The following is a 23,147-nucleotide window of genomic DNA, read 5'->3' on the forward strand; positions in this document are numbered from 1 at the left end:
TTTTTTTTTTTTTTTTCTTTGCCTTTTTGTGAATGAAGCATTGAGCTTTCTTCCGAAATCGCTGGGGGTGAGGGGCCTGCGTCGGAGGCTGGGCGTGCGTTGGAAGTGGGGGCGGGGGCGCATCTGAAGGAGTTTTCATGAATGGGGAAGGCTGGGAATTGGGTGGAAGTGTGTCTTGTTTTGTGAATGGGGCCCAGCGCGAGGGATCCAGTTACAGCCTTTACCTGATGTGGCGGCCGCGGCTCGCTCTCCCATTCATAAAACCAGGCCCGCTGCGCGCCGCGGGGGAGGGGCCTCGATCGCGCCGCTGCGCCGCGTTAAAGTTTTCCTGGGGGCACCGGGAAGGGGGGACCACAAAGGAAGTGGTTTAAACTCCCTTAAGGCTTTAAAAAAAATTATACTTTGAACAAGATTTTCCTAGCCCTTGAACTCTGAGCAAGCCGCTTTGAAAATCCTCGATGCCTCTTTCTGGTTCGCGTATGGCAGCTTCTTTCTTTTATTTCATTTTTAAAAGGTATTTTTGCTCTTCGTGGTGAAGTCTTTTGCAACGTATTTCATCGTGAGGCTCAGAAATATGTCCCCCTCCGATCTCTTCCCCGTTGTCCCTTTCCCCCATAGACACTGACAGAATTTCTAAGGTCACGATTTAATCTGACAGATTTTGAAGTCTACAGAGGACTCATTTTCACGGCCTCAACTCAATGCCGACGTTTCTCAGATTTTGTATACGGGTTGGTGACATTTGAGAAAGAGGCTTTATTCTGAATGTTTAGCGCCGTTTGGAAGGCATGCAGGCAAGCTAGCGGGAGTGTTTTTCTAGGAAATTATGGACTGTGTGCAGTTTTGCTCCTCTCCCTCTTTCTCTTTGACTTTGAAATTTTCTGACTAGTTGGGCCAGAGTGTTGAGAGGAGGTTGACCATGAAGGGTTTTCTTGTATCCTGCTCACTTAAGAAAAACAAGTTGGGTGGAATTGCCCACTGAGAAAAAGTTCTCTATATAAAATTTGTATACAAAGTAAACAAAAGGAATTATCCTTAAGCATTTTGCTTTGTTTAGAGCTGGGGTAAATGAAATTACTGTTTTATCCATTTTGTTGATTTAAATGCATTTCTATTTGGAGAGTGAAACAAAGGGTTCAGGAAGATGGTACCTTCCTAAAATTGTTACTTTATTCCTCCCAAATTAGAAAATGTTCCCTCCTTACCATTTTGACCCTCAACCTGTCCTCCTAGCCCCAAGACTTGACACTGCCGAAACAAGTTTAATTATTTTTGTTGTTGTTAAGTTTGGGGAAAATTGAATTCACTATAAGAAACAAACTGAATTTTCTTTACATAGATCTTTTGCTTTTAATACTTTTTAAAGATCTTTGGTAGAGATGCATTTAAAATCTGTGTGATGAAATTTAGTTTCCTTGATCTATATTACTTTTCATGGCTATTTTATTTACTTTAGAAGTTGGTGATATCACAGATATATCTCTGTAAGTTGCCATAGGAATATTTGTGACATTACAGACACTACGTCTGTTTGAACAGAAGAATTAGGTTTTAAAAGAGTGTTGTGTGAAGGTGAGTATATCTCTGATCAATATATTTCTGGAACTATATATGGTGTCTTACCACTGACCTACAAACTACTTTTAGAAACACTATGTATGTCAAATTCTTAATTGCCAATAATTTGGAATGCTTAAACCCATTTTCTCTACTTCCTGTCACTGTACTGTCAAAAATTAAATTATCTCCTAAAAAAAAAGAAACCTAGCATTACAAATGCCCTGGAGAATCTTCTATTGGAGAGAATCTTGAAATCACCCTCTTATAATGAAAATAAGGGTTTTGGTTTTGGTTTTTATAGGGAACAGATACTAGCAAACTTATGATGTTAATGATTAGAGAGAGAGGGAAGGACAAGGGCGGCCAGCTAGGTAAATGCATTTGACACTAAGTACACTATGAACTTTTGATGCCCTTAATCAAGCACACCTTTAGTCTGTAAAGCTTACACCTGAGTGGGCTTTAAGTACCTCAGAGAAAGTAGTGATTTTGCACAGGCCCTAAAGAAAGAGCCGTAAAAATTACTTCATTTCTCTTCTTTACCCCCTCTCAGTTAAAATCTCCCAAATTCATATTACAGGAGGACCCCATTCCCCTCTGAAATTACTCAATGCTGAAACCTTTCAAAGTGATATTCGAGGCATTGGAAGCACCATGGATGGGTTTTATGATCAGCAAGTCCCTTTTATGGTCCCAGGGGTAAGTTTATGTGGCTTTGGTTTGTTTTGTTCTCCTTCTTCGAATATGAGTCTTCTCCTTATTGGTTCAGTGGCACAACCCCCTTTGTCCCCTTTATTACCCTTGAGCCTCCACTGTCTTTTGGCCCCTTTCAGAAATCTCGATCAGAGGAATGTAGAGGGCGGCCTGTGATTGACAGAAAGAGGAAGTTTTTGGACACAGATCTGGCCCATGATTCCGAAGGTAGTGAAACTTTCCCTTTGGTTTGTGGCTTCTTCAAATGGCTCCCTGTGAGAGCTGCATGCAGACTCATTCTCCCTGTTCTCCCCAGCACAAGAGGTCTCATTCTGGTGTCTTCTGTTTTCAATTCCAGAATTGTTTCAGGATCTCAGTCAACTTCAAGAGGCTTGGTTAGCTGAAGGCAAGTTTCTTGGCTGTCCGATTTTCCATATAAAACATTCTACTGCGCTTTTTAATAAGACTTAAAGGTCTAAAATAAAAATCTCTTTTCCAGCACAAGTTCCTGATGATGAACAGTTTGTCCCAGATTTCCAGTCTGATAACTGTAAGTACCTTTCTGATGGTGGCACATTTGTTCTGAAAACGTTTGGTCTTGGAACATCCATGTCTGGAAGACTCTTTTCAGCAGTTGCCAGCATATTTGGACAGTGGAATGCATTTATTTCTTTTAATAATTCAAAGTTAACCCTCAAAACTTTTGTTTCATTCCTTATTGGAGTTATTTCTAAAATGCTTTTATTCTATTGCAGGTAAGATTTACTGAACATAATTTCATCCTAAATTTCTTTTTGCCTAAGAATGTGTGAGGCTTCAAGCTCAAAATTATTAATCAATTGACATTATATATATAAGATGTTGGACTTAACATCCATTAACCAGACCTTATTTTACAGTGTTTTTTTGTTTGTTTGTTTTATAAATTAAGTCCTTGATGCAGATCATGAGTCTGACATTTTTTTCTCTTTTAAAGGTGCAGAAAATAGTTAATGGAAGATTCCAGTTAATTGTGGCTTCACCCAACATGTCAATTTTGTTTCTACTTCTAAGTTGACACAGGGTGGTCACAGTGTGACCTGATTTACTCTTATTTTTCGTGTAGTTGTCAGGACTTTATCTTTCAGAGAGGAGTAAAAACTTATTCTTCAAATGGTCATTAAGCGCACCTATCATTGAGTTAAGAAATGCAGTGGGAAGCTCAAAAGATGGCTCTCGGTGCTGGCAAAGGCATGGTTAACTTTGCACTGATCTTTCCGGGCTGTCCTCAACAGGTTTGGGAGCTTTTATGGTCCAGGCAGAGCTATCAAGGACAAAGCCGGCTGATGAAATGTGAGCAGCACAGGGCAGCTCTAGAGAGCATTAGTCACTGGCGAGTGAGCAGGTTTAAGAGAGGCCTGGAGAAAACGCTGCCTCTCTTGAGAGTTGCATCATAGAGAAATTCATGTCTCTTAGTCATAGTTTATAATAGCAAGCACCTGAGCCAGGCAAGGATTCGATTTCTCATTTTGCACCAACAAATTCTTCCCAGCTTTGTTTCATCTTGGGCGTGTGTGTGTGTGTGCGTGTGTGCGTGTGTTTATATGTGTAAATGCCACAGGGGAGAAAGGGTATCTTTGTATCTAAGTAAAAGCTGGCTGTTCTAAGTCATTAGATGAAAGACCAGAGGTACCAGCTAAACATTCTTTAATGATAGACGTCCTGTTCAAGGCACAATGCCATGAAGCTTTAAAAGGGAATGAACTGCAACCCGCAAGTGCATAGTTACCTTAGCAATGTCCCAGCTTGCTATGGTTTTTCTATAGGAAAGTAAATGCATGTTAATTATTGCCCTTTGATTGCTTTCAAGTGATTGGGAAGCTTGCCACTAAAAGGCTAAATAAAGATAACCCAAATATCGTGTGTGCTTGTGTGCGTCTGTGTGTGTGTGTGTGTGTGTGTGTGTGTGTGTTGCAAGATAAAAGACGGGATTTGTAATCCCACTTTGTTCTGTGTTGACAATTTGGCCCAGCCTTTCCCGTTCCTGCTCAGAGCAGCATAAACTGCAGTCTGTTTGGGAGGTGGCTTTCTTGGCAGAAGTTCTTTGAAATGCTTTTATGACACTTTTGTTTGTTTCTCTGTAACCCAAAGAGTTAAAAGGAAGTTGAGATGATTGCATTCAAATTGATTTCATGTGCTGAAGCAAAGGTATGCTCTTTCGAGAAAGATGTCAGTAAACAAGATTTATATTTGGAGAGATGTTTATCTGCAGGAATAGGCTAATGTGAAGGAATCAATAAATGTGTTTTGGCTCTTTAGAAATAATTCCCATTCAGCCAATAGAATGTGCTAAATTCTTTCATTAAATTGCAATACCTACTCTAAAATGGAGATGCTTTGAGAGATCTTTCTGCTTACCAAGTGTGATGTGTTTTTTACTTTGTTTGCTTTTTGCTTTAACTTCTTAAGGCTGAGCTTTTCTGTCCTTTAAGGATAAAACAGATGGTTGAGTAGCCTCAAAAAGTGTTTTAATAATTCTTTCCCCTTCTCTGACTCCAATTTCGGGGGATGGAGCTTTAAGAAGGAGGAGATCAACTTGCCTGAGAGGTTAAGTAAGAGTGCAGGTATGGGGTGGTATGTTCCTGAGCCGTTCATCCTTACTGTTATGTGTGACTGGTTGGACTGCAGTTGTGACGGGCACTGTAAATGCATGGGAGCTGGCAGCGCCGGGGGCTGGCAACGCCGGGGGCTGGGCAGCCTTCTCTGAGCACATCTCTCAGCCTTGGATTGAGGATCAGCTTTCACTGCAGTCACCTTCTGGAAGAGCCCATGATTATTCCAGGGGAGGGGAAGAAACTCATTCAAATTTAATAAAACCTTATGAGTTGATTTGAATCAGCCAATCAATGAACTGTAAACCAAACTTGCACTTGCCCAGGAAAGCAAACCTTTTCCCTGTAGTAGCAAAAGCATTTGTAACAAATATTCTTTTGTGGCCTGCCACACTGATTATAATCTGTCCTTTTAATGATTTGATTAATTTTCCTGTGTGTATTTGTGGGGGGGGGGTCGGTGCAGAGGCAGAGAGTGTGTGTGTGTGTGTGTGTGTGTGTGTGTGTGTGTGATTTTGAGAAAAAGAAATACTAAGTAATGTAATTTTTACTTTAGAATGTCAGTTTTGAAGATCATAACTTACTTTTTTCAGTAAGTGCCATGAGCTCAACTTCTAAAGAGATTATATTTTGTAAGTTTTCCAGATTTGGGTTCCTACCCATAGGCATCTATCCAGAAGTGTGATTTGAATAAATGAAACCATTGTTCTTATAAGTCTTATAGAAACGCCCAGCTTACTTCTAGCTATATAGACTTCACCTTATCTCACAAATACAGACATTAGCAAAGTATCCCCCCATCTGGAAACTCTTAAAGGTCAAATTCAAGGCAACAGAAAGTACGACCTATAGACGTAGGGGTTCGGCCAGTGCCCACCATTGTCCCCTGGTCCTGAGAAGTAACCTTGAAGATCCCAGATTGTTTGGGCTGCAGGTCCCTTGTAGAGATAGTCTTCCCAACCCCTTCATTTTACAGGGGAGATAATATAAGGTCCAGGTAACTGGAGAGACTGACTGGTGGTTTGGGGCAAATGTGAGGGGTTAGGTGAAATGAGAAAAAGAAATTATAAAATATTATCCTTAAAGAAGCTTTCACGGAGCTGTAGAGCCAGGGGTACTGGCACGTGCAGGTGTGGCCCAGGCTTTCCCTCATGATTTCAAAAACCTAGAGCCAGCCCTCAGGAAGGACTTAGGGAGACTGTTGACCACCCAGTTTGACACCTCAGTTCTCTTCATTCCATGATCCTGAAAAACTTCTTAAATATTTGGTGCTTCGAGTTTTTCCATCTAGAATTTGGAAGAGACCTATGAAACAAAAATTATAAAACGGACATCTTTCCTATAAGACATACTAGTGTACATACAGATAAAACTGTGTATCTTGTATAATATAAATATGTGTATGTATATATATCCGTATAAATGTGTGTATAGCTAAATATGTGTATTAATACAGAGCTACAAACCTGGAAATCTGGGTCAGTGGTTAGATGTGCATACATTTTTACTTTACATTTTCATAGAATTAACTACAAATCAAAACCATGGATAAGACTGGAACTCAAAGTGCTTAGGTTTGGGGAAGGGGAGCTTACATTAATTTTTCTGGACTGACTTGGCACTTAAGGGTATTACTAGCTTTTAGAATATATAAATAGCATTTTTTAAATGCAGATTTCAGTTCTAATTTTCTTTTAATCTCACTCATTTGTTTCAGTTGTGATATTGTGAAAATTTACCTGTCAGCATCTTGGATAACAAAATTATTTTACACTGGGGAAAAGGCATGATAAAAATCTTGTTTTAAAACCATGGCCTCCATAGCTAATATAATTTAGAGAACTGTTTGAAAATCCAAATGACCTTATTTTCCCCTTGAAGTGTTCTTTTTTAGATCTCTGTTTCAAAAAGAATGGGCCGATTGGAGGAAGTACTAGTAATTTCCTAAGGACCGGCTAATTAACTGATAAAATTGACTTTTCATAAATACATTGTAATAGGTGGCTCGGGAAATAGAACTAACCGTTACGGCAGCCCTTGAGCCTAAAACACATTGATCTTAATCCTGTTTTAATATGAGATTATTCAACTCACCTTTTTTTTTTTTTTTTTTAATCTACACATGAAGTTGACAGAGTAGAGGCAGAGCCTTCCTTTTGGAGAGGGCACATCATTTGGGGCCCAGTTTGGAGCAAAACTCTAAGGTTACTTGCTCTGTGTCTTGGACCATTTCTATTTGAAAAGATGGTCCCAAAGTCTTTTTGTTTGGAAGGTAGGAAAGTAACTGTAGGCACTTGGAAAATGAGAGATGTGAGGGAGTCCAGGCTATCAGTTTGTCCTTTTTGAGAGCCAGAAGTTCTGAAGATAGGAGAAGACAGAGGAGTGCTGCTAAGAGCTGGGGGGCGGGGGTCATTTGACTCCAGGCTACAGTGTATCTTTCAAAGTCTTTGTTAGCCCACTACCTTACCACTGAGAGGGTGCTAAGTGACTTGAAATCCTTCCTGTTTTGATAGCCTCCAAGATCCTTAGACCAGGACTCTTAAGGATCCAAGACCTACAGTCCCCGTTTATTTAAGAGAGCCATATGTTCGCACAAAATCTATTTTCTCTAACTTTAATTCAGTTGGGCTTATTAAAAACAATGAATTTTTCTCTTCCTCTTTGATGTCTTTCTGCTCTTAGCCCTCTAATAAAACCCCAGTAACCTTTCCAGTCCTTTGTGTTTGGCAAGAACTTGGGGAATTGCATGTGTGTCTGCCCCCAGCCTATCACTTATGTAGATTCCAGAGGTAACAAAATCCTGGTATCACTCCAGAAATTACCATCTACCCTGTTTTCAGCATTCTTTACTTTCATAAGATTAAGACATGGGTGGCCCGAGAAAGCTGAGGATTTGTATTATCTGCCATTTCTACCAGCTAGGAGAATCATTGTTTTCATTTCAGTCTCAGAAAAAATGTTCGTGGTGGTGGGCTTGGGGGCGTGTGTCTCTACCAAGAGACTGTACCGTCCACATGTTACTCGAGTTCTAATGGTGGTAAAGTACGTCCAGCCTCCGAAGCGGACAGCCCCCTCTCAGGCACATGGCTGCCCTTGAGGCAGCTTGGGCCCCATCTGTGCCCTGGCACAGTGTGCGTCTCCACTTGGAATCCAAGGAGCTCAGAGTCTTGTCATGCTGCAGCTCCCAGCTCTTGGACTGGCGCCAGGCATGCTGATGCCAGGACCGGATTAGGTTGCTTTTTTAAAAATTCATTTTGTGAACTCATCAAGCTCATTTAACGGAGGCTTTGGTCGTCAGTTTCTATCATTGTCCCAGCCCTCTAAGAGGCTCAGCTTAAAGGAGGGGCAAAATACTAGGTCCCTAGTGTATATGCGGGTGGGCGCCTATGAGAGAGAGAGAGAGAGTGTGTGTGTGTGTGTGTGTGTCCGTAACCACAATGTAAGTACTCCTTTAGGCTTGGCAGGGGAGTAGCAGCTCTTCTTAGAGAGAAGAGCCCCCACAAAGCAAATAAAGGGGGCTCCTCTGCCCAGAATGAGGAAGCATCGGTGGAAAGTTGCAGTCCAGGGCACAAAGACTCCAGGGAGCAGGATAAGATCTAGCTACCAAGAGGCCAGGAGTTTGCCACTGGTCTGCAGAGCAGCCAAGGCATTGCATGGAGATTCTGCAGTCAGAAAAGCTATAGAGAAACGCTTCCTGTGTGGCCATCTGAGTTCACTAGTGTTGGGGGGGTGGAGGCGGTGCAGGCACTGAGAAGAGGTAAATAGAAGATATTTGAAAATAGCCAAATATGTTATGAAAAAAGGAAACAACCCAAGAGCTAGTTTATCTTCAGGATTTGATTTTCACAAAGTAGTATGCGTTTCTTGAAATAAACTCTGGCTGTCAGACTGGCTTCATCAGATCTTCAGGGTAATTATTGAAGATTTGAAAAAAATCTCTAAGAAACCAAACCAGTTTTTAGCCTTGTACTTTGCGTTGTCCTTGGAGTAGATTTCACCCGCCAACCCCAAGATATCCACGCTCTTCCCTTTTGATGTCTCATGGGCATGGGCGGGGGTGGGGGGGTAGGGTGGGATTATAAACCTTTCAAGCCGGATGTGAAGCCAGTAAAGGAACTGTGAAGCTGTTCATAATAGGTAGCTCGCACTCTCCCCTCCCGCTGCAGCCAGAGAATCTAGTAGTGTCTCTGGAGACCCTCTCCCTTGGGGAGGATGCCAGGTGGCTCCCCCCATGTAGCTATTGGCAGTGAATGGAAAAGCAAGGAGTCTGGAAAGGCTGACTTCCTTAGAGAGCTGTCCTCTAATGCAAACCAGCTTGCCTGGGGGCAGGAGAAATACCAGTGAAGTCTTTTTCTCTCAGCTGGTAGCTACAGTCAGATTCCAAACCAGGCAGCACAGGATAGTTTGCTTTTTGCCTTTTTTGCCAGAGGGCACTTGCCGACCTTGCTTGGAGAGGACTGGCGCATCCTTGCAGATTTCAGCCGGGTCTTGTCCATCTGAATCTCTGGGAGGGTGCAGAGCAGGCAGGCGCCTGCAGTGTCTGAATTTCTTACATAAACACAGCGCACTGGGCGAGCAAGAGTCCCTGTGGCGACAGCTGGGCTCTGCTCCGTCTGCCCCAGCGAGCTGAGCTGCTGAGTCCCCCTCTTGCCTGAATGGAGCATTCCAAATTGGTTGTGAATGGAGGGCGGGGCTCCCTTGCAGACTTTTTCAATGAATAACCAGACCCTATTGTGCAGCCTGTGGAAAAACAACCAACTCAAACAACACTGGGACTGTTAGAAATATGCTTGTGATTGGCAGCTTGGAGAACCTCCAAAATTAGTTTCCTTTGGCTTCCCTGCTGCTCCCTGTTCTCCGAGCCTGGGCTTAATGAGCCTGGGCTTAATGGGGTTCCAGTTTCCTTTTAAGTGCTGGCTTTAACCCTGCCAGTGCCAGGCGGATGGTCTGGGCTTCTGGGGTAGGGCTGCTACTGACCAGTGAGGCCACCCCCCGTTTTTTTCCTCCCGTTTTACCGGAGCTGTCTAAAGGGGCGGCTAATAGAAGAGGGTGGTTTAGCTTCCCTGGAGAGAGAGGTGTTGAGACTTGATCTGAGGATATGACCCTTTTATCTCCCGCTTGCCATGGGGCTGTGGCTTTAGCTCCCTTGGAAGATTCCTGCCTGCTCTTCCCCTGCAAGCTCCAGCCTCGACTCCAGGCCTAGGAGCTCCAGGCCTAGGAGCGGGTGTTTGCCGCCGCGCAGAGACCTCTTGGTTAGGCTTACATTTTGACTTGGGAATGACAAAGCTGTAATTTCCCTATTCCTTGGCCTTCTCTGTCCTGTTTAATTTCCCACTGTGGTCGGATACATGTCATTTTAAAATGATACTTCCCAGACTGTTACTCAGCTACGGGGGAGCCTCGCTCTGGCTGTGACCCTTCCGCCGGGCACTCAGCAAATGCCTTGCCTCCTCAAATGAACGTCCCAGGAAGTACCAGAAGGAACCCGGCCTCTGAGCAGCCCCCAAACCAGAGCGGCCTCCTCACCCCAGATAAGGCCAGGTCCTAGGGGTACGCTCGCCTCCGTCACACCCACTGGAAACATCCTCCACTGTCTTGGCCAACAGCTCACAGACACACCCCGAAGGGGCCGTGTGGGCTAGACCAGGGCCGTGGGATGAGCATGAAAAGGACAGTCAAAAAACAAAACAAAACTTAATAATACTGATTCACTGATTCAGTACAGCTTCCTCAAGGTTTTAAAGAGCTCTTTTGAGAGCTCACACCTGAAATGAGGCTCTTTGCATTTATGTTTCGCTATAAGGTGTTTTGTTTTTTTTTCCTGAAATATTTCCTTTGCTATAAATTGGGCCTGCAAGAATGTCTTCCTTTCCCTATTAAAAAAAGAACAGGTCTGGGCAGATTGTCCTTTCGTGAGAGTTTGAAACTCTCAGGAGGTAACGCTAGATATCAGCTGTGTAAGAGGATGCTGACATTTGTGCTTTTCCAGAGGGGCTGAGGAGGACTTCAGCTTCCAGAAACACTTTTCAGCTGAGTGCCTGGAGAGGCTTTGTGACTGCCTGGAAGGGCACTTAATGGGGGTCCTTTATACTTTTCCCATAGAAAAGGTAGAATCCAAGAAGGGGATGTTCTTCTATGGGGGCTGCCCCGCCCACAGTAAGGACCTTGATCCTGGACCGCCTACCCCAAGTGTCCTAATCAGAATCTTAATGGGGGGAATAACTTAGTGTAGTGATCGCTTCCCTGTGCTTGAGGGGTTCCTCAGGTCAGAAGATTTCTGCCCCTCAACTCCTTTTTCATTCCTTTCCCTCTCCATGGAATCTTTCTTGAGGAATAAGGAGAGAGCCACAGAGGGCTTTAATGTCATCTCTTTTGACAAGTACTAAACTTCGTCCCAGCTTCCTGATTTACATTCTTGTTAAAACAGGAAACAATCTCTCCAAAAGCAGAGAACCCCTGTGTTCTGTTTCTGTCTGCTGCAGCCCTAGCACTGAGCTCTGCACGTGTCAGCACTTGGTGAGTGTATTTTACGTTCCACGTTTCTGTCAGGTTCCCTTCCCACCCCATCTTTCAACAGCCCCCAACACCAGCTTCTACCTGCTCAGAGAAGCAGAGGATCTCAAAACCAGAGTTCTGAGAGTCCTTGGGAAGACCTTAGAGATAAATAGGAAAAAAATAGGACGAGTTCTCATTTTCTGATCCCTCCTTTAAGCACATACACAAGCCAAGTCTTCATAGGCTGCATTTAGACTTCGTGCAGCTAATGCTATGTTTCCCAGTAAGGCTGCATGTGCTGGAGAACAAGTCACGGTGTAGACACCCTTGACACATTTGCCGAGTTTCTGCTTTTAGGAGAAGGAGGGCCATAAATAGAGGAATGGTTCTCAGAGAAGCTGATTTCCCTAATTTCTCTAGAGTTTGGATTTTCTCCTGTCAGATCAAGTTTGAAGTCAAAGATAAAATTTTCCACAGTGCTTAAGTCCTGTTTCAAGTATCATTAACACTTTTCTTTCATGCTGGTTCAGGATGAGGATCACGTAAACTGGGAATAAATTATAGGAAGGATGTTAAAGAAGATTTAGTTTTGCATTTTTTTTCCCATTCAGGAAAAACGCCCTGTTCCCCCTTTCCTTGACAGTGTGTTCCCCCTGTGGGCAGCCCTTCACGGTAAAATCTGTGGTTGACGTAAGGCCCACAGTAGAAGAAGAAGCCATCCCGTCGTCTCTCCTGCAAAGGCTCTCTGTAGACCTGTTTCTCACAAGTGAAAATCAAACAAATAGTTGTCTATCATATTGGTTAAAGTTGAATATGAAAATTCTTTGAACAGCTGCCCCAGGAAAGGAATTAGTATGAATAATGCTCAGATTTTCCTTTTGGGGTAAGCAGGCCAGTCAGTCACCGTTTCATCCTACTAGTCTCTTAAGCTTGAAAGTAACCAAACTCCCCAGGTGGAAACCAGCTCTCCAGGCTGTGGGTCTAAAAAGCCCCACCCGGTGGTAGTCAAAATGGGGCGGTTCATTCAAAGCCAGAGGAGCCACTTATTTTTATCTTGACTCTCCTCTGAGTCAGCTCTGTACACTCGCACAAGCCTTTTACTTGACTTGCTCTGGTTTCTCCAATCGCCCACAAATTTGGGGATGTGACACATGGATGCAATTAGATATATTCGTTCTGTACAAAATATTTTTGTAGAAGAGCCCCATCTCAATTAATACACAAGCCCCACCTCCATCAACATGGGGCCGGTTCTTTTCAAAGCTTGTCCTCTCTTTAATTTCTAACTCTTCTATTTAAGGCCTCTGGGTTCCCATTTTCAAATTCTAAAGTAATAATCCTAAGTTGTTAGGACAAAAGAGTTCTTTGAAGAAAAGAAACTGCACAGATCCAAGCCATTTCAAAAATAATACTGAGGTGTGGAGAGTGTGAACTTGAAGTAAATCTGAAACTAGTTCATCTGGGTCAAAAAAAACCCCAAAAAACAAACAAACAAACAAAAACACACCTCTCTGCTACCATTGGCATTAAATTTTCTTCCTGATTTGAGGTTTTCTATTTGGAAATGACTACTTGAAAGATTTGCGATTTTGTACCGAGAACAAGAGGGAGCTATTCTGGGATAGAGCTTGTTCTTACCCACGGTTCCCCTTCTGTGAGGCAGGACATCCCTGACTCAGGACCTACATCCAGAGTGGGTCCTCTTACTAACACGACCATTTCTTTTAAGGAGGAGCCATACAAAGAATCTCTTTCCTTCTATTTTAGCCAGACTTAGAATAGAAACCTTCAAAAATCACCTGTGTCATTATTGTTAGTGCTGATAGAGTTTAAAGAAAGGGCAAGGTCAGTATCCCAAATTCTATTTAGCAACTGGTCCTCCTACTTGATGACCAAGGAAAGACGTGACCAGCCAACTTTCTTACCCTGGCACACTTGCCACTGAACCATAGGTCAGCCCGTGAGGACTCTTGCTCCTAAGGCCTACAACAGGCCTGTTGTTACCCTGAGCTCTTCCCAGGGTCCACTCAGCCTTTGGAGGCAGGGAGCAGCTTCCAGCCTCTTGCAACAGAAGAGGCAAATAGCCTTGAGGACCACCTTGGCTCTTCCTAGTGAAAGCTATCTCCTCCCCCCACCCCCACTGTCTCTCCTTTAGAACCTGGTTGACATCCTTGGCTTGGATCACATTTTCTCCTTTCTGGAGGGGGAGTAAAGAGGTAGGGGGAGCTTTGAGCCCCCTCTGGAGGCAGGTGCCCCTCCAGTATTCTGAGTGGTCAGCTTGCATGATACTATCCCACCCCAACTTACAGTGGTGCGTTACACAACAACCTCCCAAACTGATTTTCATGGGCAAAATTGAGTTTTTCATCTTTTGGCCCATCGTATTTCAGCTGGTGATTTGATTCTGGGATACCATGTGCTAGTTCTGCCAGCCAGCTGCTGCCATTGCTGGAAGAGACAGGGGACGAGGGGGGAGGGGAGGGAGGAAATTTGTCATGGATGTTGTAATCATTGAGCTGAGCCTGGCAGAGGCAAACCTCCAAATCATCCCATTCCCCTCCCCATTCCATGAAGTCACTGGATGATATAAACATTATAGTTCAAATAATATGATACCAGCAGAATAAGAATACCCCCCCCCCCCATAAAGCCCTTTCCTGTAAAGTATAACCCCTTGTCAGGTCAATCACAGAGAAATGTAAATGCTTTTGTAAGTGTGAAACCACCGTTTTTTATCTTTTCCTGCTTGTTACCCTTGCCAGAAGGGCTTCGTTGGGGGAGGGGGGTGTCTAACAGAAGCTTCCTCCTGGGGGCCCCTTGAGCTGGAACTGCAGATGTGCTCTGGCATCTTTGAAGCTGGATTTCTCTGTTGTTGAATCTGCCTCATACCATATATTCCACATTCCAGGGAGTAGTAAGGGCATAAAATGCCCTAACACCGGCCCTCTACGAGACAAAATTTAGAAACACTACTTTCCAGAGCCAGTGTGAGCACTGTGGGATCTTGTCGTCAATCCAATGGCAGTCCTGCATACAGCCAGCATGTCCCCAGAGAAAGCCACGCTCTGCGAGCTCAGTATGTATCTATGGCCCGACCTAGACCCATGTCGCTGTCAGCTCCAGGCCATAGCAGAGATTTAGACTTGTCTAAGGTAAACAGAAGATGCAAGAGGCTTACAGAGCATGGCTTCATGGTTGTAACTGCTTCGTGGTATCAATTCCATTGTCTAATTTAAAACCCAGGTGGGAGAAATCCTATCAATAACTCTCATTCCTGTATCCTGGGAGGCATTCTGCTGCCCTTGCAGGTGGCCACTTAGAGATATTTCAGGTACCGCTCTCCAGTAATGCTATTTATACATTTTCAAAGTGGGGCCAGTGCTTTTCTAAGCTTCTTTTCTTCCCTTTAATTTCTAACTCTTGTATTCAAGACCCCTGGGTTGCCATTTTCAGAAGTCTGGAGTAATCTTCTGATGTCCCCACTAACCCTGTTTTTCTGCCACTCCCTTCGTGAATTGAGAGTGGGCTCTCTGGAGATACAGTCTCCACACCACCTTTCAAGTAAGTGCCTCTCATGTTTCATAGGAGCTCACCAACGTGATCCCTGGGCTTGCATCCCCAAAAAAGTTGCCAGCTCTTGATTTCCAAATACTTGGTATAAACTCATCTATCTTATGGGCAGAAAAAGGTATCTTCTTCCCTCACCTCTTTCCTTGAGCAGGACCTGGCTCCGGTTTCCCTGGTTATTCTTTCACTCTGGTATTTCCCGGTCATGTTCATGCATGGTCAGAAGACTTGAATCTCACTTTTGGATTGGTCCATTCCGAATACCAGTGTAACCCCAACCCTATTTGTTGGATCTGTCTTTTCCCCTAGTCCGTGTCATGATAGCAAGGTCAAAGTCTTTTTTTCTTGAGCTTATTATATTACCCCAAGTTTCTAGCTCTAAATCATAAAAAATAGAGTGGGTTTTGTTTCGTTTTGGTTTTTGTCCATACACTAATTCCTGAAGCCTCTCTTTTGCTGACTGTAGGTTTTCCCCACTGCGTAGAAGAAATCTGATTCCTGAAGCCAGATGTTCTGGGAACTAGCTTTATCAGTTCCTGATTTGGCTCTTGGGATATTTATTGTACAGAAGATAATATGGGCCATATAGGAAGGGCTTCTAGAATTGTTAACTGATGAATTCTGCTACCTCATGGTTGATTCTGTACCCTGGGGCCCAAAAATACACCACCAGGGTAATGATACTCAGCCCTTTGGTCCCCGACTAGCAACAGGACAAGTAGGAAAAAATAACCTGGAGTAATCAACACCATAACCCCACCACCACCACCATGATTAATCACCAATCTGAAATCCTGAATATTGCCACCATGCCAATCCTAAAGAGAATTTTCCTTGTACCTACTGATACCAAATTCTATCCCAGGGAGGAAGCCTTGCTTTCTTCGTGTAGGACTTTGCCCAGGACAGATGCAGCTATTCTCGCAGAGATCGCAGAGAGAGTCTGCCCTGAACTCTTGGTCCCTGTGTGTATGCTCACCTACGTACGGCTGCTCCAGATGTTTGTCGTATCTCCCATGAGTTGTGTAGAGAGCCTTGATTCCACACCTGAGTCCTACCGCCATCCTTGATTCCCAAAACATAAACGCACTGGGGATTCTCCAAGCCAACAAACTTTTAAAACACAGCTTAGGGCGTTAGTCCGCATTCCTCTCTGATCTAGCCAGGTAAGCTAGGTTGGTCCAGTTGAGGCCTTCAGAAACTCTTGTGCCTTTTTTCCCTAAGGCTCAGAGCACCAAAAGCCAAGGCCACCCATTTCAAGCTGCTTCTCCTGGCTCTGCTCAGCCTTTATGGACAGAAGGAGCCAAACCAGCTGCTTAGAAAGGAAGAGAACAAAGGAGAACCTTAAGGAAGAGGACTTTAATTCTTTTTCATTCTGCCAACCTTCACAGATTGGTGATGACTACATTGTGTCCTCTTGAGGACTCTGGGCATAGAATCTAAGGAGTTGTCCAACTGTTCTAGTGATGTTCTCAACCTGCGGTGCACATATATTTACAAGGGGTAGACATTCATCTTTTCCCAAGAATGCTTTGTGGTCTTGAGTTGGGCATATGTTTTAGTTTCTGTTATATGTGTATTGACATATATGTGGAATTACTAATAGATTTCACTTTTGTTAATATTTTGTACTTATGTAATAACCGTCTTTTTACCCAGGCAATGGTAATTACAGGTGGCCATGGTCCATAGTCATGATGACAGCAGTGATGATTTTCATTTGCCCTCTCTTGGGTGTTCCTTTCTCCTTTCTAAGTGAACCAGGGCCAAAAAAGTATTTGAGAACCACTGGCTTAGATGTTAGAATGTGACCAACATTTGTCTTTGTATAATTTTAGTTCCCGGGGCAGTATTATCCAAACATGGTAAAGGATAAACAGGATAGTATCCTTCTAAATTAGTAATGGGCCAGGAGTGACTTTTTTCATGTGTAAATGCATGGTTTTGAAGTTCTTAGTACATCTACTTTTGACCTGTTAGTCAACCATGAGATAAAGGCTTTTTTTTTTTCCTCCAAGTATCTTAGAGGAGATGGAATATAATATCTGTCTTATTGATTTATTTTTATTTAAAAGATTTATTTATTAAAGAAAGAGAGAGAGTGGGGGGGTCGGAGGTGCTGAGAAAGAGAGAATCCCAAACAGACTTCCCACTGAGCATGGAACCCAACATAGGGCTTGATCTCCTGACCCTGAGAACATGGCCTGAACCGAAATCAAGAGTAGGACACTCAACTGACTAAGCCACCCAGGCACCCCCTTATTGATTGCTTTTTAAAACATATTCCTACATTTGCTTCATTTCTCTGTGTATAGATTATTTTTTTTCTTTCTGAACCATTCAAAAGCAAGTTGCAGACATGATATTTCATCCCTAAATATTTTAGTGTGCATCTCCAAAGATTAAGGGTACAATATATAGCCTAGGAAAATTAACTTTTATACAGTAATATTCAGAATTCCCCAGTTGTCCCTCGAGTGCCTTTTATAGCTGATATTAATAATGTTTTTGATCTAGGATTCCATTAAGAATCCCATATTGCATTTATTGTTGTCTCTTTTATCTTCTTTACAACACATTCTCCTTTTTTCCCCCATAACCTTTTTTGAAGGGTCCTAGACAGTTGTTTTGTAGTTGTTGACTTTTGGGGGGATACATTTTTCTTTAAGATTTTATTTCTTTGAAAGAAAGAGAACACAGGTGTGAGTATATACAAGTAGGGGGATGAGCAAAAGGAGAGGGAGAGGGAGAGAGAATCTGAAGCAGATTCCATGCTAAGCATAGAGCCCAACGCAGGGCTCAATCTCATGAGAGATCAGGACCTGAGCCAAAACCAAGAGTTGGATGCTCAACTGACAGAGCCACTCAGGTGCCCCTGGGGGTACATTTTTAAAGGATACATAGAAATGCAAACACCACACAAAAATGCTGGCCTTAGGCCCAGAAATGTCCTAGGTTGCTGATTCCCTTACTCTTATATCCATGTTATTGCTTTGACCTTAAAATACTAGTATAAAAGAAGAGAGTGAGTTAAATGGAGATATTTGGGTCGGAGATAGTTTGCACATGTTTGAGGAGAGGGCTTTTGAGGGAATCATTAAAATTTTTTTAGCACAGCTTACTAAATATTTGATTTTACTATTTATAGATGATTTTTTCACTATATTCAGTTTTTAAATTTATGCTTAGCAGGGTTAGCCGTGTCAGATATTAAAGAAAGCAGTGCGTTCTCCCATACCTCCTCCAATTCTGCTTTTAGAACTTGTGCCCCCTAACTACGTTTGATAACATTTCAAATCTTTATTTTTGGAAACTGTTGCCAGGCAGAATTAATGTTAACTGTTCAAATGGGTCTGAGCATGTTTCTTATTTGGTTTGGAAATCCACAAGGCATCTCCTTTTCCAGATGCTCTTTTTAAGTGCCAAAACCTATCCACTTACTTTATCTCCCTTGAACCTTCTTGGTTCCCAGAACAGAGTATTATCTCCTGTCCTTGTCATTCACTAGTACTGCTATAGCAATTACAGAGAATATTGAGACATTAGGAATATATTTTATGCTTGAAATGAATTTTTAATCTACTCAGCCCTAAAATAAAGACCTATTTCTGACCTCTTCTGGTAATATGGTAGAACTTAAAAAATAAGCCTCATTCTATCTCTTTCTTCTTACTAATTGGCTCTTTGAACTTTGTCCCAAAATTTGTCCAAAAAAGGCCAAAGCTAAGGAAAGCAGGAGTATATTGAAAAGTACTCATATTGGCTTTACTGTGCTCTTCAAACCACAGGTCCCAAGGGACACTACATCTGGTGACCTCAAGCCCTCTGGTCTTTGCTAGTGGGGCACTCTGACAAGTTCAGGGTGTGTGAGGAGAGGTCACACCTGCTCTTTCTGGGTGGTTTCTTTGGTTCTATTTTGCCAGCATCAGATTTATATCACATGTCCTTCTGCTTGACGGTTTTTCCCCCTGCCTTCTCTCCTCATGCTCTACTCACTGCCATAACCAAAGAACAGTATGGGCAGATGTCTCAGGCTCTCCCGCCCCCCCCCCAAACTAAACAGTACATATTTCCTTACTATGGAAGGAAATGAGGTGAGATGGTAGTGGCCTAAGAGAGGAACAGTGCCCAAAGCTGAGGCAAAAGGAATAGTAAAGCTCAAGAATAGAGACCTTCACAGTAGGATTACGACTCTAGAATCTTGAGAAGTCTCTGACCATGACTACATATATTCCACATTCAGAAGTGCTGTGAGAGGCTCTAGAGACATAGACTGGCCACCCAAGACATAGCCTCATGGACATGCCATTTGGAGGCAGGTGTTGGTGTTCTGGTCAACTTCTGTCATGAGACACAACTTTCCATGTGAAGTAAGGTCGTGGCTGTCGAGTGTGACCAAATAAGTTCCTCCCCCCAGGGCAGGCCTGCACTGCTGATTTGGGAAAGATGAGTCCGCTCCAGGTGAAGGTACTGAAACTGAAGAGGGGAGGAGGAAAACACCAAAACACAGCCTGATCAACGATCACCAGGGAAAGTAGGCAAAGCCTGTGTGTGAAGCGGTAGAAATAACAACGGGCTTAGTCTTTCTCGCCCTCAGACTGCAGTGTCACTGATCAGCAATTTCTTTAACACTCAGCAACTACATAAATGTTAAATGTATTCACAACAAAGTCAGTGGCAAATTGAAAACTTTGGTGATTATGGGAACACCAAAGGAAAGCCTTATTAGAGGAGGTGGGTTTTGTCTTAGTAAAAAAAAAAAAAAATTCCTTTTAAATCAAACTGTGTTCATCATAAAATTCAACAAAAGTGTTTTCCTTTGTTTCAATCGTATGTGCTGTAATAGTGAAGTTCACTGCCAGCACTGGCATGGGGGAGCTGCCTTGGACAGAGTCCACAAGCCTGTACTTGTGGGCAGGAAACAGATTTTGTCAGCAGAGGGAATTATTATTTCTCTTGAATGGGCCAGTTTGTCTGTTTTTTCTATTTCAAAACAATTGAGTTATTTCTTTGGAAGACCATTTCTATACCATCACAGAAGAAAGATTTTCTAAACTTTGAGAAATCTTAATAAGCATTAACTCAATGGTGCTGTTCAACAGGGCTCGAAACTCGTGCTCCCTTCAGTAGCACATATACTAAAATTGGAACGATACAGAGAAGATTAGCCTGGCTCCTGAGCAAGGATGACACACAAATTTGTGAAGCGTTCCATATTTTTCCTAAAATAACACTGTATATTTTAACAATACTGGAATTAAAATAAAAAACTTAATATAAAAAAAGAGAAACTTAATTAATACAATGTATAGCAATTATAAAAGTACAGCTTGACAAACTGTGCAAGCATGTAGATCAAGATCCAGAACTTATCAAAGTACAAGAAGACTCCGTGTGTCCCCTGGACAGGCACTACCCTCAGGGTAGCCTCCAATCTGGCTTTAAACACCGTATATTAGTTTCCCGTCCTTTTGAATGTTACATAAATGGACTTAGATAGTATGTACTCTTTTTTGTCTGGCTTTTACTCACCATATTAGTGACATTCCATGTTGGCCAATGTAATTGTAATTTCTTTATGTTCATTTCTGTATAGTGCTGAAATTTAGTTTGGGGTTACACTGAGTCTATAGATAAATTTGGGAAGAATTGATATCTCCATAATGTTAAGCTTTCTAACCCATGAACATGATCTGTCTTTCCATATATTGAGAGTTCTTTAATTTTCTTGTGTTTTGTAGTTTTCTGTTTAGGCATCTTACATGTCTTTTGTTAGATGTGTTCCTAGGTATTTGATATTATTTGTTGCTATTGTAAATTTATTTTTTAAATTTCACATGTATACAGAAATAGTTCTTTTTTATATTAGGCTTGTAGCCATTGATCTTGGTAAATTAACTTATTGATTCCTATATTTTGAGGATACTTTTATATTTTCTACATACCAAATCAGGCCATCTTTGAATAATGACATTTATATTTCTTCCTTCCTAATCCATTTGCCTTTTATTTATTTTTCTTGACTTATTGCATTGGCCAGGATCAGGCCTGATTTTTAAAAATTATTTATTTATTTGATAGAGAGAGAGCACAAGCAGGGGGAACAGCAGACAGAGGGAGACGGAAAAGCAGGTTCCCTGCTGAGCAAGGAGCCCAATCCAGGACTTGATCCCAGGACCCTGGGATCATGCCCTGAGGCAACAGCAGACACTTAACCGACTGAGGCACCCAGGCATCCCTCAGGCCTGATTTTTGATCACTGTGTCAGAAAAATCTCCCAGGGTGTTCCCTAATGAGAAAACCAACTATAAAGTTAAGTTGATTGATCTCTGAACATAGTATCTAGATTTAAAATGGTGTTATGGTGGTCTACAAAGCAATATATTGTACTTTGTGGTACACATCCACAGATATGGACTTAAATCTGGTCAGACAGGCATCCTTGTCTTTCCTATCCCTGACAAGCAGAGACTCATATATATTTATATATGGATCCTTAACAGAGTTCTTGAAGTTCAGTAGGAATCAGACTGCTCACTCAAAATGTTCTTACCTCACAGGTGGCATTGAGAGGGAATTGTCTAGAAGCACTTTCAGGGGAGGCAGAGCATTTGGGAAGAGAGATGGTATCCATGGCAATAATGTGGGATCTGGCCAGTCAGTGACTGGCTGTGGAAGATACCAGGTCTTCAAACTCCTGTAGCTATCTTAATAAGCAGAAAATATTGGTCAGCTGGATTCTAGATGGGAGGATGAGACTTTTGGGTAGAATGGGAGGCAAGGACTGATATGAAGTAAAGGCTACTGGAGTCAAGAGATGTTGGCTGCCAGTAGGAGTGAGTGAAGGAGGAATCCTGGGCGTTTGGGTGGCCTAGGGACAGGAAAGGTGTGAGTTGAATGGATGCAGGTATATCAGATATGCCTCCAGCCAGAGAGGGCAGAATAAACATGAGGGTTCAGACCCTGGGAACTGGCAAAATATTCTTCCACTCTCTCCTCTGGTGTTGTCTTTCTTTTCCGTCTCTTTCCCCATTTCTTTTAATACCTTTTTAATTTAGTCTTTTTCTCTCGGGTTCTCTCAGGAGGCAATACGATAGAATCACTAAATGCTGTTTAGGTAGGAATCTTGCCCACTTACAGATATGAGACTGTGCCAGGTCACTTACCTTTTTGAGCCTGGGTTTTCTATCCTATGAAAAGGGGATACAAGAAGTAGCTTTCTCATTGGGTTGGGAAGATGGACTAAAATAGTGTATGTAAGAGCAACTTGTCACAAAGTAAATTCTAGGGGGTCTGTCTGGCTGCCTCTTTCTTGTCTATCTACCTTGTTCTTTTCCAGAGGTCTTAGTTCTCATTCATTTTTTTTCTTTGTTCTAGAGTACTTTCTCTCAACCAGGTGTAATGTGATATTTTTGTTGTTTTTGTTGAAAAAAAAAAAAGGTTTATGTCCTCTATTTTTAGTGTACAAAGTGGGTGAGTGAAATGTTTCCCATTTCTGTCAGTGCAGTAGATTACTGAAATGACAGAAGGACTTGCTTTCTGTCCCCTCTAATAGCAGCTCCAAGGCCTTTAGCAATTACTTTAATTCCTTTAGGCCTCACGGTCCTTATAAATGTAGGGGCCTGAATGAAGTGAACTGTGAGGCCCTGGTCTAACTGTAAGTGCATCTAGGAGATGCTGCTAAAAGATTCCTTACGAACTTGTGCATGCCATGAAGAAAGGGCCATGGCTGTTGGGCATACCATCCTGTCCCCAGCATCTCCAGGATGCCTGGCCCATAGAAGATGCTCAGCGAGTGGGTGAATAGATGAATGAATGATATCTTTATGACAACAAAGGTGGTCTATATTCAGTGGGGATTATTGTCGGGGCACCATTATTGTCATGGGTCCATTTTCTATAACTGAGCTTAAACTCAAAATTTCTAATTGTAGAAAATGTTTATCAACTTCCATAGTCAACTTTTTTGGCATTTCTTTTCCAGCTTCCTCGGGAGTTCATGACCTTTTTTCTTTCCAATCCGTTGCCATGCTTTGTAGTCCTAGGTCTCTGTCATCGTTGAGGAAGTTGCCTGTGCGAAGTTAAATACTCTATTTTTGAAAGCACAGTGTATAATTACACAACATCATAGCACCATCTGCAAGGTGCTGTGCCATTTTCTGTATTTCTCAAGGCAGCATCACATATCTCATTTTACAAAGGAGGGAACAGACTGAAAGCAAGGAGCATTCCTTGGGCTTC

General features: G+C 42.5%; 1 protein-coding gene and 1 non-coding gene across 2 annotated transcripts in view; both read left to right on the plus strand.

Annotated features, from left to right (window-relative positions):
* The window catches only part of ETV5 (ETS variant transcription factor 5), a 56,861-nt gene that overhangs the window by 1,137 nt on the left and 32,577 nt on the right, over nt 1–23,147 (plus strand). Inside the window, 4 exon segments of the mRNA XM_040621480.1 lie at nt 2,141–2,259; nt 2,394–2,481; nt 2,612–2,659; nt 2,753–2,803. Of these exon segments, the coding sequence (XP_040477414.1) occupies nt 2,215–2,259; nt 2,394–2,481; nt 2,612–2,659; nt 2,753–2,803 (232 nt within the window). The 5' untranslated portion in view covers nt 2,141–2,214.
* LOC121100578 lies at nt 20,021–20,127 on the plus strand. Its single transcript, XR_005832327.1, has one exon. It is a non-coding gene; the product is annotated as a U6 spliceosomal RNA (small nuclear RNA).

The sequence above is a fragment of the Ursus maritimus genome, unplaced genomic scaffold (assembly GCF_017311325.1).
Source record: "Ursus maritimus isolate PB19 unplaced genomic scaffold, ASM1731132v1 scaffold_4, whole genome shotgun sequence".
NCBI classification, from domain to species: Eukaryota; Metazoa; Chordata; class Mammalia; order Carnivora; family Ursidae; genus Ursus; species Ursus maritimus.